Here is a 16921-nt window from a genome sequence, read left to right as displayed (position 1 = left end):
AGCTATAATGCTCATCTAAATGAACAATACAAATTTTTTGCTAACAGTGAAAGTTTTTACTCCAATGATGTTATGTAAAATTATTACAAGTTAAAATTATACCTAATAGCCTAATTGATTCAACAAATCTATTGATTCATTCTTTGTTATCTATAATTTTTTTGCTAAAGGGTGATGGTTGGAGTGCAACTTTTTTTACATGTTATCTAAAAGGGCCACCTAGATGACAAATAGGATGACACATAGATTTTTAGCTAACAGTTTTCACCCCTTGGAGATGCTCTAAGTCCTATATATTAACAATATTGATATAATTTAATATAAAAACGGATGCAAAACTAGTTACCTAAATATTTCTTCTGAAGAAAAAATACAATTAAACATAAATTTTGTAAATAATATTAACAATTTATTTAAGTATTACCTTGATATTAAACATATCAACTTATGTAAACAATATTAACTTGCCTTGATATTCATAAATATCAAGGCATGTTGAATTACAACAGGAAATATCAAGGCAAGTTGCTCCCAACTTGAAAATTCAAAAATCAACGACAAACATACAAGTAAATAGATGTATTATTAACATGGCCAAATGCTCAAGTATATTAATCCCACAAGTCAACCTACTCAAAATCTGGTGGTCAGTTGGCTATCTTTCAACTCAAAATCATAATGTACAAGAATATGAAGTTTTTGTTTATGTATAATCATGTACAACCTGCCTACGATATCTGGCCAACTTAGAGGTGGAAACAAACTAGCAAGAAAAAACAACTCAAAAAATTATAACTACCATGTGGTGGCTGATATACAGATGCTTAATGTCTAAACCCGTCCCAAAGACGAGAACTTTGTACAAACAATAAACACTAATTTAACTATCTAGAAGTGATTTACGAGGCTTCATACTTGCTCTTCGGACTACATCCCATGCCTTTTGAGGGGCAATCACACCCTGTTGTAACGCAAAAAATGACTCGTACCCGGGCGAGTCAAAAGCAAACCCAGTGTGCCTAGAGCTCTGTCCAGGTAGTTGAGCAAACGCGAAGCTCCTTGCTTCCTCTGGAGTCAGCTGAGTGCCAACTTCCAGTAATGCTGAGGCAGCATTATCAGGTTCATGTCTGTGAATTTCCTGAACAATCTGATAGTCAAAGGGGAAAAACCATCTTTGCACCCTGGAAAAATGTTCAAAATAAACTTTTTACTAAGAACGAACGCAAAATAAGCATCAGCTATCAGATGGAAAAACTACCACTAATTTCTAAAATCTCTAGACTTATGCTACAAATAATCGAATACAAATTTCATCTCAGATGACAAGCAAATAAAGAAAGCAGGGTTTCTGTCTACAAATGCATCAAAATTTGCTTCTAACCATAAAAGATCTCTAATGTTTCAAAGATCACTCCATATTTCTAATTAGAGATGCATATATACATTGACTAGTAATCAAGGTCACTTGTGGCACTGAACTAACATGACATAATGCAGTCGAACTACATATAAGACTAGATATGGTGATAAGTTTTTTAAAGACACACTTTGAGGGTGGTCAGTAGCCGTTGCTAATAAAGGTCTACTGCTCTTTACGATTAGAATGTTCTAGTCCCAACAAGAACAGGCAATGCATGTAAAAAAAAAAAAAGTATCAACAGGAGAAGCTTCCACCAGATAGTAGTAGTTGTTAAACAGGAAACTTTTCAAACAACATATGTGACGGTCCTTATCCGTGAACCACTCTACTAATAACAAATATCCATAATTATTCTTGTCCGTTGTAAGAATTGTTCTAGTCCTTCATGCAACTTAATGAACAAATACAAAAAACCTGGTAATTCTGGAAACAGAACCTCATAGGAGAAGCAACTAATTATAAAAGGCTCACCCCTCGTATAAGAAGTCGCCAAGGAGGGCAGCAATTGGAACAAGAAGAAGTGTAAGATAAAAATAGAATGTACTCATCAACACAAAAATGGTGTAAAAGATACCCTGCAAGTTGATATGAGGAAGTTAAAAAAATGTTCACAAATCGACAACTAAGCAAATTAATTAATGAAAAAAAGAAGACTATTAAAGTACCTTATCAGTGAAAAAGAATGAATATACAAAAATGAACAAAAACCATAACAAAATGCTTCCCCCAGCACTTATATGGTGCCACTTTGTAACCGTGTTGCACATCAACAGAAGCCGCAAATTCACAGTAATCAAAAGACAAGTGAAGGCCATAGTACTGGCATCCCATTGGCCAAGCACCTTTCCAGATGAATTTATACCTCCAGTACTGGATGCGGTTACAAAGCTGTACACAATAACTGACTGGTAAACTGAAGAGAAAGCAACAATACCCAGCACTCTGAACTTGAAGAAAGTATTTTTTATCCCCTCCTTATATAATGCAGGATACTTCTTGGAAAGGGAAGCACTGACATCCTGAAAGAATAAACAAGTAGAAATTGAAAGTATGAAAATTTCGCGTAACAGAATAATTTGTTAGCTAAATATTGAGCAAGCTTAAGTAGTAGCATACGTACATCAAAGGTTTGTAAATCAACATCAGTAAAGTAAAAGGATAAACATACCTTGTCCAAGAGGCCAACAAAAATAACCGGGAGAGATGTGAAAATAACATTATACAGAGTCTGAAACCAGTCATCATAGAATCTTTGACCAGAAAATCCAGTGTGAAATGTGAAATAAAATTGAGTCAGCGTAAATGTGAGATTCTTGTAAAAGAAGTATGACACGACCTGCAGAAAAAAAAATTCAAGAATGTAATATTTAATCAAGACTGCATATGATTGTGTGTTATCTGTAGATAAAAAGTTACCTTGCATATTCTAAGATATGACCATCGCCCATGAACAAGAAGTAGATCTGTAAGAAAACGGAACTGTGCAATTGCAAAATCACTAGCCATTACAGCTTGCATCCCTTCCATTCCACTGATTCCAACGCCAACATGAGCAGCTTGAATCATTCCCACGTCATTCGCACCATCACCAATACTAAGTGTAATTCTCTGTGCACCTTTCCTGACCAGCCTTGTCACCTGGGGAAAACACAAACTTTGGAATATCATGCATAGCCATGTAAATAGTAGCTCAGAGATTGATGGCATACCAAAACACGGGGGTTAAATCCGCTTTTAAAAATCCATGGTAATCAAAAACATTCTGCTATCATGATATTGTAGGTTTGTAAGATTCACAACTTTTTGAGTGCATACATTCAGTATTTTCAACTAATATTAATTTTGTTTTTCTGCATTACATGGTAAGTTGTCTCAAGACGACTGACCATAAAACTATATTAATAGTAATAGCCTTTATAAAATCTTGAATCTGCTCTGCTCAAAAGATGTAGACCTCCTACAAACTCTCCACTAAAAGCAATTGTAATATCAGGCCATGTTTGTTTACAAGGATTATTATCTGGGGAATATATATATATATATATATATATATATATATAGAGAGAGAGAGAGAGAGAGAGAGAGACCTGTGCTTTCTGTAGAGGAGAAACACGGCAGCAAACTACTGCACTACAGTTCAAGCTCAAATTAAGTAGCATCGATCGCAAACTTGGGTCCAAAGCATACATCAGACATTTCCCATCAATTAAAAGAGATAACTTGGGCCCAGTTGTCGTCTGAAGGTACTGTTTAGCCTCATCGTGACATTTCTTTAATTCATTTTTTACTGTCTCTCTGAGAAAACGTGCAATCTCCACTTGGTCACCCTACCAAAACAGTGTAATAGGTGTAAGCATTCAGTATGAATTCATGAGATCATGAGATATCTTATGTAGAATTAGCGCTAAGATGAAAATCATGCTTACTTTGTCCTCTATTTCTCTAATCTCATCAGTTTCTGAACTGATAACAAATTGCCTCATGTCATTATTAATCAAGTTGCACGCTGAAACAGGAAGAAAAAAGAGTGCTTAAAACATTATCTAAAATTTATAATACACAGACATTTGAAAGGAAGCACCAGACTGCATGTATACTAACCATAAGCAATATTTATTGCCGTTTCCAACTTGTCTCCTGTTAGCACCCATATTTTGATTCCAGCCCTAGAGAGAGTTTCTATGCATGAAGGTACTCCTTCTTGAAGCTTGTCTTCTATTGCAGAGCAACCAATCAAAATCAGATCTTTCTCTATCAGTTCCCCCACCTGTTCATATATAAAATAATCGCTAAAGCCCAGCTACTCTCAAACAGAAAATAGGTAAGTAAGTGCTGCCTACGAGAATAGCAACGCTGGATAAACTACATTCATTAAAAATACTAGGAAGATTAGCAACCTTCCGAATCTATTTAGACCAAAATTGCTCTGCTATCAACTAAACATCCTCTAGAACTTCAATATATTTATAACATTCGACAAGTCAAAATACAATTTTCAACAATTTATAAGTCGATTAACAAATCAAATGAATAACTGGCCAGGAACACTGACCGGTACAACATCCTACAAGTACCAAGTAAATTTTGTAAACTTCAAATGTTAATTTACCACTGAATGTTTATTTAGCAAGAACCTGCATGAAGCAGAAACATTCTAAATAAAAAAATTATTGTTCCCACCTTTTGAAAAACTACAAATCATATTATTGTACTGTATGAGCTCAAACATACATAAAACAAAACAAAGACCAGCTCTAGTTCATTCATCCAGCAGGTAGGGCCAGCACTCATATCTAGAAATTTCTATTAGAATACTGGTTTAGCAGACAAATAAGGGAAAGGCTAGACCATAATATTGCTGCTAAGGAGAAGCACAAGTAAATATTTCACCATTAAATTTTTTAACGGATATTGCCACATTGATGTGGTAGATTGGTAACCAAATTGGGCATTAAATACATCCCTCGCATAAAATGCCTGAACCATACCATAACTAATTAAACTAGAATAAAGTCGGAAAGGAAGCATGTGTAGTAAGCTTCAGTAATGAATCAAAATTTGGTATGCACACAAATGAGTGACTATTGCATTGCCCTTACAAGTTGGCAGTCACCGAAATTTGAAACCATACAAACATATTATCAAAATTTGTTCATTAATTCAGCCCTCAATATAATATCCATAAATTTGTATGATATAATATAGGAAAGAATTTCTACCATATTTTAGTACACAAGTGACCTGGCCGGCTGGCCCTATTTGATACTGGATCAGCTCAAAGGTAAAGACAAGAATTTCTGTCATTTTTTAGTACACAAGTGACCTGGCCCTATTTGATACTGGATAGCTTATATGTAAAGACATGAATTCAGCACATACCTCATCCAATTTTCTCTCACGGTCTCGTAAAGAAGATTTTGCTTGAATAAACTTCTCGTTCCAACTCTCATATGTGTCGGGATTTAAATCTCTGTAGGCCAGGCAAAGAGTCCGCAATCCTGCAGCCCCATATTGTTCCATGTGTTCTCGGGTTCTTTTTTTTATATCATTGTTTCCACCAGCTAATCGTTCATATATCACTGTATCAGCACCCTGTATACCAAGTCAAGTAAAAAGAGTCATACAAACATCGAATAAACTACTTTCAGTTAACTGCTTCAATTGACAATAAGGTTCTCAAAGAGTCATTGCCTTGCAGTACAATACAAGCCTTCCATCTGGATAACGGCATATAACTGACTGGCGCTTCCGTGTACTGGAAGGGTATAATTTCTGATCAGTATAAGACCCATAAATAATGAACATGCAGATAACAAATTTGCATCAGCAAAAAGAACTTACCTATTGAACTCGAGGACATTTAAAATCTCATATGAAACATCTTCAATCTGTCCCATCCTTTCAACGTGTGATTCACGAACAAAGATCTTGGTAGGTGTACGCCTGTCAAAATATAGATAACCTGTTAAACACATTATACAATGATATTCACATATCCCTGACATGCACCCAAGTCCCAAGATAATATAATAGCTTACAACCCGTGTAATGCACGAGCATCTTTTAATATTTCATTATTTTCTTCAAACACATGTAGGGCCCCTGCAAAATACGTGATTAATTAATTTATATATTTATTTTGCATAATAAAAAAGTTCTTATATAATTTATATTTTTTGAGACTATATGTTATTTAAAGTTTGAAATGAATTTTAAAATAAAAGTATAGATAAGGAATTTAATATTATGTAATTCTAATATAAATAGTATACTATAGTTTTTAAATAACAGTTTGTAATTATAACAGAATTCTAATTTAGAATTAAAAAGCCCATATAATTTGTACAAAAGTTTATATCAAACAAATTAATCTATTCTATTTAAAGCCTAATAGGCCCATAGACTGATTAACATATGAACAAATTATTTGTTTCACTTTAATATTCTAACGAATCAAAAAAGTAATCCAGTAAGAAAATAAATACAAAATTCAGGATGCTTCTCAAGGATAGCAGCTCTACATGTTAAAATTAAAAAGTAATATTCATAATGCTGTTAAGCATGAGAATATGAAACAGATAAAATAAACGTGAACTGAACATGAGGTACACCTTATCCTTAAACATGCATTTTCAAGTCCAATAATAGAATAATGTGGGAGGAGACGAAAGATGAGATCAAATTAGATTTTTTTTTTCTCCTTTCGACTTAAAATGGATGATGCAGAATAAAGTGCACCTCACATCCTGATATTTTGTTTCAATTATGAATAAATCACCTGTAGAAAAAGAAGCCAAAGTTCTTGGCTGCAGAAACCAAAGCAGCCTCATCAGGAGAAGCAGCTTGATAACGAATTTTTTCAGGAGATTCTTCACCTTCAGGAAGTACAGTATGACATATTGCGAGGCATCTGAAAAATTCCTACACAACAAAAGCTCGTTCACCAATATTGTCATTAAAGCATGTAATTTTTCGATATATTGTCCAGGAGTAGGATTTTAAAAATTAAAAGAAAGGACAATAAATTGTTCATTATATCCTCATGGCTGAGCAGGTGAGCAAGAAATATTCCACTAAATGTGCCAATAATTTTCATATTTCATACAATAGAAACTGCCAACATACACCATTATCATGCATCCATATATTTTTTCATATTTTACAGTTATATGTCTGACTCAATAACAGAGTAACCTACCTTGCAAGCATCAGAATTAGGTTCATTCCTCCAAGCACCTCGCATAAGCCTTGCATCATCAAAGTTAAAACCCTTATCACGTATTGGGTTTGATGATTTCTGCCCCTGTGGGGTATTGCAATAAAACAATTAGTAATAACAAATAAACCTATATTAGTGCAATCCTCTGCAGCTTGTGATACCTCTTCAAGAATTATGCCATTGCGCTGTGCCGCTCCCATCTCAATTTCAGTGACACCAGTTCCATATGTCTCCCCTCCAACAGAACATTTAAAGAACTCCATCATATTTCTTGTCAGTGTTCCTGTTTTATCTGAGAATATGTATTCTACCTGGAACACCAAGCAGTTGTAATTAATTACCAAGTTTTCTTAGACAAAGTTCTTAATCATAAGTAAAGGATAAATAATAATAATAATCTTAATATATATTTTGCCAAAAAAATTACAAAAAGTCTCCAAGTGGCATTAAGATTATCGAAGATAAAATAATTTTATAATTGAATAAAATAAGTTTTGAACAGATAACACACTCCCAATCGGAGGGTAGAAGCAAGAAGTAAGCAAAATTGCCTTACCTGTCCAAGTTCCTCATTAAGATTTGACGTGCGTGCTAAAGCTGGTGTGTTCGTCGGAGCATGGTACATATGCAAGTCATTGTTGATAAATTTGGAAGACTGTATAAATTTGATGGTCTGAAAAACAAAAGCAACTAAGTGGCTGAACTAAAGAAGCATCCAGTAAAAGCCACATAAAATATCAGTCATCATCGTACCTCAACAGTAACATAAAGGGAAATAGGGATGATTGGCGAATAGAGAGTAATCAGAGTAAATATAGCCAATGCAAAAACCTGCAGAGCAATAAGATACATGAGCTAAATGGTACAGGAAAACTGGAAGCGAATAAAATTGCAATAGTGTAGAGACCATGAGTAGTAAAGATAGATAGCTAACCTTAAGCCTCTGGTTTGGGTTGAACTGGTCCAGTTCGCTTGGGTTTTTTGCCTTGAGATTCAAGTAGTAATCATCAAAACTCACAAATACAGCACTGCAGTATTTCATAAAGCAAAAAAAATTGATATGAGGATATGTATCATCTATGAAACATAGAATATAATTATGCTGATAACTAAACTTGGACGATCAATAGCTGATGTCGAACCTGCCGATGGCCCCTATAAGACACATACAGAAGAGAAGGCAAAACAGAGCAAGAATAACTTTGTCGAGCTTCTTTTCTAGTGTACTTCTTTTAGAAGGGACATTCATCGAATTCATCATAACCTGTGTGCAATTTACAATCACGGAGTTGCTTAGCAAAAGATGAAATATAAGATACCAAAGCAATAAACAGAAAACAAGCAATTTATCATAAAACAATTAATAATATTACATTTACCGATCAATTGCTATTAAATCTGCAATTATGGTCCATTTTGGATGGGAAAAGATTTCATAAAGGTGAGATTTATGTAAATAGAATCCTAAATAGCTAGATCACATTAGTTCAATAAAATCTTTGAAACTATAAACTGAAAAGGATCCTTCTAGTGTGTGCCCACAGCCCATGGACACACAATAACAACTACTTTTCACTTACGCAAGGTGGCAGATTTTTATTGGTGGAGATTTTTGTACATACAGGGGGCCCCATCATTATTAATGAGTTTGAAGCCAAAAAAAAAAAATCTATCACCTAATTAGAAAGTGGTTGTTATTGACTTATTGTGTGCCCATGGGCACACACTAGAAACCGAACTAAAAATTACTTTGAAGGGTACCTTATCCATGCAATACATATATGTCAAACATCTACCATTTAGATAGAACATAATTAACTATGCTTTCAAGACACCCATGTCCCTCAATTGAATTTTAAAACACAAAATTGAAACATACATAGTACAAGTAACCAATCACATCTTTGCTACGTCTTAAGAAAAAACAATTATAAGTGCACAAGAACATGAAAAGAGGGAGGAACATAGTTTGACAGATCAACACAATACCACACCTTAGTTTCTGGCCCAGTAAAAATAACACATCCGACTATGTACTTTGTGTTCCTCAGACTGCATCCCTGGAAACAATGCAGATTAACAGTGAGTAAATAATTGCTACTTGCATAATTTTTGTATCAAAAGAAAGTTGCCTGCTATTAAGAAGAAAATACTAGTCACAACCGTTACAGAAACTCTGAATTGCATTATAGCATGTAACAGATTCGTGGGAACAAAAATTTGACAATAGTATTATAACAAAAGCAGAGGAAAAATTAACACAAACACGAATGCTTTTGGTTGAATTATATGCTCGCATGCACGCTTTTAATTCTCAACGAACAAATGGTAGCCTATCTTTCAGTTTGTCAGGGATCTCAATTACCATCTCCATAAAAATAAAGATAACACAAAATAGATTGCGGTATTTTGTCATACTCTCAAAATTATTTCACTCATGATTTCAAATTTGATGATAACACTCAGGACAGGCACTTAAGGCTCTCTGGCTGAAATGATGTAACTAATAGTACAGGAGAAGTTAGGGCGAAGAAGTGTGTGTGCATGTGTGTGTATGCATTTGGTATCCATAACTTACCCGCAATAGAATCTGATTCGGACTGAGAGGCAATGTTTGCTTCTGTAGAATCAGATTGCCGGTAAAAGTGTATAGCGAGTTGTTAGGTTGCTCACACTGAACTTCACCTGCAATCAGTTCAAATAAGAAAACTAGAACTTAATGTTTTTAAGTGACACAACAGATAAGGATGAGAACGCAACTTCATCCCTATATTCATTTTACTACAAAAGAAAACGTAAAGTGTGGTGTGTGGGTGCATCTGCACAAACTAATATAGATAGTTGACCATCAGGAAAGGAACCTTTAAATTCTGAGGCCTTCTCAGAAGACACGAAGTCCCACGTTTTTTCCAGTGCTTTTCTGATCTTCAAATTTGTTTCTCCATCCAAATTTGCAGTCTTCAATGATAAATGTAACAAGATAATAAAATTTTACTTGTGATAAGGCAGATGAAATGACATAAAATCAACTCTCAAATAACAATGATAGTCTGGATAGTTCTATCTAGACTTTGAAATCAGACTAATTCACAGAGCACGCATATAATAGAAACCTCAGTGTAGCAAACGCCATCTGGGTTTGAGGTGGCAAGGAATAGCAAATCAGCTGGGAAAAAGCCGTCCTGCTTAACCTGGGGAAAAAGGAACGTTCGGTTATTGCAGCAATACTGCAGAGTACCCTTGTTGGAAAAAAAACACAAAATAAAAGGGCAAAAAACAAGCTAGAAATGTTAAAACCGCAACGTACTTACTCTGACTATGTCTCCAACTTGAAGTTTTTTCCAAGGCACAGATTCCCACTTTTGATCTTGTAACAAATCTATAGCAGAATTATTTATCGACTTGTCATTTTGAAAACGTTTCTGTTACAAGGGACACACACAGCCAGGACGGGGGTAAGAAAATTATTCAAAACCTCGAATAAAATGAGCTGCAAGCTTTCCTACAAAGATACAACATGGTCAAAAGAGCTTTTACAAACTAGGAAATGATGAACTAAAAATTACAGATTCCTGATAAGCATGCATTTTATCTTGATATTGTCCCTGTATTTTAGTTATTTTGTACTTAATTGAATAAATATAAATGTTTTATTGTAGGGTGCAAGGAATTCTAATTAAATATGGATTGGAGTTTAAATAGTAAGGATTGGAGATTTCAGCCATTGAAGACATTCAATTGGCTTTGTTTTCTTTTATCTTTTATTTACCTCTTCTTATGAACATGTGTTTGTTATCTTGGAATTGTTTTGATACTTTGATTATGAACTAACTTTTATGAGTGGGATTGTTGGTATTTAGATAAGAAGTATTATATGCAGTTTGCAGTTTATTCATTCAAGTGGATTTCATGTTTAATATTTGTTATCGTTTGGCCAACTCTAGTAAATTATTGAGTTGATTATAATACTGAGAGGATTATAGTTAATTGACACAATACTTGAATGGTGCATGATTAAATCAGTTGATATTAATTTTGTGACAATATAGACATATATTGTTACCTTGCATAATCGTGTGAAATTGGTGCTTCATTTGTATTCTCGAAGTTAAATTTGGCATAAAAATATGTTAGTTTAATTACAGAATCTAAACCATAGTGATTTCAAGAGAAACCTATGACCATTAAATTTCAGGTTAGTAAACTGTGATTTGTTATAATATTACACTGCTTTGTTGCCAGCATAAACATATTACGGGGAAGTAATTATCCTGACTTAACTTTAGTATCTAAACTTATTCAAATCTCTTTGCTAGTATATTATTTGTTAGTTAATTTAGTTGCTAAATAATTAGTTTAAATAGAAAAACCAAAACCCAATTCTTGTGTTATATATTTGAATTGTTTGATATTAATTTGCAATCTATAAATATAGACAGTCCTTAAGGAACAATATCTGGTATTAACTACTATATTACTTGCTTGCGGTTGTGTACACTTGCACATCTAGATTTTACGCAACAAGTCCCGTGTTCAATAAAGTATTAAAGTGTAAGAAAAAATAATATATACATATATATATATATATTATATATATAATGATCTATCAATCTGTGAAGTATGAACTAGTATTCCTCACCCAGTCCTCAAAAGCCTCTTTAATAAGAGAGACTATGAGCACAATAGCCAATGGAGCGACATTCGTATACGGACTCACAGGGCTGCAATTAAAAAAATTCTTTAGGAGTAGATTTGAAGAAAATGGAAAAAAATCACAACTTTTAGATTAAAAAAAAGTAATAACACTTGATTAAATTTATTTTTAAAATATAAAGTGCAGCAAGTACACAAGAGAATGAATATAGCAAGAAGTATTGACTAGAAACTTGAATATGTATGGAGGCTTGTAGTCTGAAAGAGAAATCAACAACAAATAGTGATACATAGGCTAACTGACGAGTGGTTTACTCTTAAAAAAAATGCTTTAAATGAATAAGCCATTAATAATCAAAACCATCATCAAAGACTAAGAAGAATGCTCAAACTATATCAACTCAATTATGAACTTCTTTGTCCATCAGATAAATGAGATCAAGGGTTTACTGTGTATATTAAAGGCATTTAAGATAACAAAGAAAGTTATCAGAACGAATATTCTTTTCCTTTAAACCAAATTTGATATTGTTTTCAACAGGTAAACTTGGAAGGCAAAAAGAAATTTTAAGGAAATTTTAAAGAGCATAAACTGCAAATCATCCCATCAGCCTATATAGGCAAGTCTACCAGATGCTAAATATTTTGACATAAGGACAACATAGCACGTATATATCGGCATCATACGTCATAACTTAAGCAATGCTGTTCATGTTGCTTCTAAATATTCAATCACGCACTTCTGGGCCTCTGGCTTACATCTGTATACATAATACATACCTGACAGGTGTGAATGATAACAAGGATATCATAAGAAAGTAGCAGTTAGCGAGCCTCCTGAACTGCCATTATAAACACAAACGAACTAAGAAGGCAGATGATACAAGCACAAGAATACATGTAATAGGCACTACAAGCTATAGTCTCATGCTCAAACTGCATACAAGGAGATTTAAAATTTGTGCAGAAAAATAAATATAATCAGGTAACTTTTCAACAAATGACACTATCAAACTAGAACTTAAAAGCATAGTCAGTACATGGGAGCAGATTAAGACGTAAATACAACATAATTAACAGCACCAGATTATTTTAGTACTACAACTACTTCAGGAAGCAAAATAAGTAAACTCACCTGTTCATACAACCCCTTGGGAAGAAATGTCAGTAAGTTGTACTTTGTCGTTGATATGGAATTCCCCTGGCACATTTAATAAACCCCAGACAAGATTAGATTCTAACAGCGAGCCTAAGCTTTACATTCAGATTTCGTAATGATAAAGGTATGATAAAGGTAGGAAACAATTTAGCATATTGAAAAGACTTGAAGGGTAAAGCAACAACTTTAGAGTACACCCAATATTATATTTTTGCAACAATGATGGAAAAAACAATAGTTCACGAAATTTCACATGAAGATAGTCGAGATAAGCTAGATTTGGAAGGAAAATGATGACTCACAATGATAAACTATCAAAAACACGTAAGAGATAATAAATATAAAAGCTACACAGAAGACCATGTTTAACAACGAATTAAAATAGTGTAGAAATAATTTTGCAATGGCCACAAATAAACTAGGATTTTGTTTACCTTTATAAGCATGCAATGGTAAATACTTTTCTAAATAGGTTTAAAGAAATTAGGGCCATTGTTCTAGATCTAATTATCTAAATGCTACTCAATTGAAACTTATTGATTTCTGCTACTAAATAGTTTATTAATGTATGCAACAAATAGCATAATTTAAATCCTCATATAGCCTTGTGCCAATACTAATTCTTCTTTTTTGCTAATTGATACACACACCAAAAAAAAAATGTGACAGCATAATGAGGGCCTGAATTATCAGCTAAAAATCATTTTAGGAGAGTAATACTGACTAGATTACATCATCATCAAAAAAATTAACTAAGAATATTAATCTTTCCAAGCATAAAATGCCAAAAAAATGTTTGTTGTTCTATATAATTCTGAAAGAAAATAAGGGCCAATGTCTCGATCTAAATGCTATTCATCTGAAGCTGCCCCCCCCCCCTCCCCCTCTTTTTCTCTGACCTACACTTCCCATCGAAAGTCGCATCCTAAGTGGCTACAGAACGCACATTTATACATTATGAAGTTTGATTGGAAATAACATCCTATTGTATACCAAACAAACACTTAGTCGTGACATTTAATTTTATAATCAAAACATGTTAGCATCATAATTGATGATTCATTTGTGTGTAACTTTTACATTTAAAGCGTATTAGAATTTTAAGTAGTACTCCCTCTGTCCCATTTAATTCTATATGTTCACTATTCGGCACGCACTTTAAGGCTCCTAAAAAAATATAGTCCTATAACTTATTTTTAAGATTTTCTTTTTCTGAATAAAAATTTAATATCTAAATTTTTATTCAGAAAAAAAATCTTAAAAATAAGTTATAGAATTATACTTTAGAGAAGCGTTAAAGTGCGTGACGTGTCCCCTGAGTTGTGGACGGAGGGAGTATATAATTGCATTGAATGAAAACTATTAAATATTTATTTTAACAAATATATAGTTGATTCAAATTTCAGGTTTGTGCCTTGCATGGTCTCTAGACGCACTATTAGTCGAAAAAACATTTATTTGATAATCAGTGCATTTTTTCAATAAGCCACATTATTGAATTAGGATAGCAATCCATACTTGACCAATACAATTCACATTAGCTAGGTGACGTGCACCAAAAATTTATAGTTGCACACCATAAGGTGTGATTATAGTTTTGTCAAGTCTATCTTTGTAGTAAAAGTTTTTTTAGTAAGTTTGTCAAGTAGTCATAAATTCTATGTTTTAAAGTATTTGAAAAAGAAAGTAACCTCAAACGCCAGGAAGGAAGGACAAGATTTTCAAGAGTAATAAGATTTATACATTCCCAAAAAAATTGGCAAGAGTAAATAAACATTACAAAACATATAATATTATACCCACATCATAATATATAATATTAAAAAGAATAACATTTGTATAATATTCAATTTCAATATTTCATAATATTATCGAATAATATTTAAGTTGCGTTATTTTTATAACAAAGACCATGTTAATATTCTATATGAATCATATATTTTATAGTCAAATGTATCAGGATTAAAATAATCCTAACATATTTATTTAATATAACATTTCTCAAAATTTAGGTTTAAAATTATATTAATTTTTTGGAACACAACTAGTAGAGGAGTCGAGCCTCCTTATTATTTTATATATAATGCATTGTTTTTCAAGAATAAGTTAATTGTAATTGATCAAGTATTTTACTTATATTAGATAAACCTCAAGACTACATTAGGAGATCTAGAAAAGTATTCGTCTCTTTTATTTAATTGATTGAATAATTTAGTAAATACTAAGATCAAGCTTATTCTGTATACTTGAAGAATAAAGGGATGGCTTATGTTGGAGGAAGTTTAGAAAAAGTTTTAAGAGAGTTGCGTAACATAATATAAGCTATAACAAGCGTTACCAACACTTACAAGTTACAATTACATACTGCTCTCGGTATCTAACAAAGTGTATGTGTATGCGCTGTAACTGAATTCACCACAATACTGTTACTTCAATTTCAAGTTTATTCACTTCACGTAGTCTTTCACGTACCAAACAAATTTCTAATCGCTAATTTACCTCCCTCCCCCTCTCTCCGGCATTTGCCATAAAAGGAGTTCCCTCTCCCTCTCTCTCTCTCTCACACACACACACACACAGAGCATAACAAAAGCTACTATAACCGCCATTTACCATTACGAACTAAACTCAAAACCTAATAAACTGCAACTAACTGCAATTAAATTCACCACAACACCTCCACTTCTCATTTCGCTTCAATTCACTTCACACACCGACTCACACACCAAACAAATCTCAAAACACACATTCCAATCCACAAAATCACCTAATCAAACAACTAAAACTCACTCACACCAAACCAAACATTCCACACACAGAGAGATTCAAAAAATGTATACCTTGAAACTCGCGAGAGCGTTGGCCTCGCGATCGTTACAAAACACAGTCCGATTACCCGGAGCCTGCGGAGTAACTCGGCCGAGTTGAATCGTCCGAGACGGAGTCAAAGTGTTGTAAGCGGCGCCGTTTCGTGATCTGTGAGTGTTTCTCCAACCGGCCATAGTGCTTGATCGCCGGCAGGGCAGTTGAAGCCGCGACGATTCGATTCGTGCAGAGATTGCGAGTTCGATGCGTCTCGGGAATCACGCTGTTTGATTTTTGACTATTTTTCTCGTCTCGTCAAAACCCAAAAATAAATATTTTTCTCGGCTTGGAATGAGAGTGGTGTTAAATTGTACGAGTCTTTGTTTATGTTTTGTTTTCGGTTAATTTCACGCGTTACGTGCTTACTGCGTTGCTTTCTCCGTGTTTTTTTACTGCTTCAAGGACATCTGATTCAAAAAATCGTAAATCAAATCATTTAAAAGGAAAATGATATAATCGGCAAATATTATTATTGGAAAGTACGGAAGTTTAGGAAATTACCTAAAATTGTATTGCATATTGTATATTGTTGTATATTATATAAAAGTACGATGATATCTTTGTAATAATGGTATTTAGCCCTCTTCATTTATATAATATTTTATATTATATAAAACGCTACGCAATGAATCGTATTTTTGCTTGAATCATGATATTATGGACATTAATGATTGATGTTGTGATAATGAGGTACAACCCGTGAAAAATTAGTGTTCTAATGAGCTCTTTGCGACTATATAGATATGAAAGAGCTTTCCCTCCTAACTCTCTTTTAAAAAAAATCTAAGCGTCTTAATTATATTATTATTGAATATAATATTTATTTTTTCTTATAATTCTGTTAACTTTTCTCTCCAAATTTTCTTTCAAGTAATGCAGAAATATGAATATAGATCATGTATAAAAAGTTGGGTGAAATTATCGCGATATTATATGCATTAACTTCCCGGCGGTCATATATCATATTACTCCCTCCGTCTCTAAATACTTTTCCTGTTTGTACTTTTCACGTTTGCCAACACACATTTTTGATCGTTCATATCTTTAATTTCATAGTAGCATTAAATATAAAAACTTCACCGTATTAAAGTACTCGTGAATACGA

At 33.3% G+C, this 16921-nt stretch overlaps 1 protein-coding gene across 2 annotated transcripts; it reads right to left on the bottom strand.

The window, feature by feature from the left end:
* Positions 1-564: 564 nt before the first annotated feature.
* On the bottom strand, positions 565-16121 carry LOC108199498 (phospholipid-transporting ATPase 3). Of its 2 annotated transcripts, none has more exons than XM_017367321.2 (27): positions 15792-16121; positions 12928-12993; positions 12573-12634; positions 11779-11860; positions 10451-10561; positions 10253-10330; positions 10001-10097; positions 9718-9824; positions 9134-9199; positions 8282-8403; positions 8074-8167; positions 7893-7970; positions 7696-7812; positions 7301-7450; positions 7119-7223; positions 6699-6841; positions 5762-5863; positions 5612-5675; positions 5300-5512; positions 4022-4187; positions 3847-3926; positions 3508-3747; positions 2837-3058; positions 2589-2756; positions 2086-2439; positions 1892-1995; positions 565-1181 (listed from the first exon to the last, which is right to left on the bottom strand). In XM_017367321.2, exons 1-27 carry the CDS (start codon positions 15951-15953, stop codon positions 881-883), a joined length of 3654 nt encoding a protein of 1217 aa, XP_017222810.1. In that variant the 5' UTR covers positions 15954-16121; the 3' UTR covers positions 565-880. The 2 variants fall into 2 exon arrangements, with proteins under 2 accessions (XP_017222810.1, XP_063938752.1); XM_064082682.1 differs by having other exon boundaries at positions 12573-12629; positions 15792-15875.
* Between the last annotated feature and the right edge of the window lie 800 nt (positions 16122-16921).

This window comes from Daucus carota, chromosome 8 (genome assembly GCF_001625215.2).
Source record: "Daucus carota subsp. sativus chromosome 8, DH1 v3.0, whole genome shotgun sequence".
In the NCBI taxonomy this organism is placed as follows: Eukaryota; Viridiplantae; Streptophyta; class Magnoliopsida; order Apiales; family Apiaceae; genus Daucus; species Daucus carota.
This window is presented reverse-complemented; position numbering and strand designations above follow the sequence as displayed.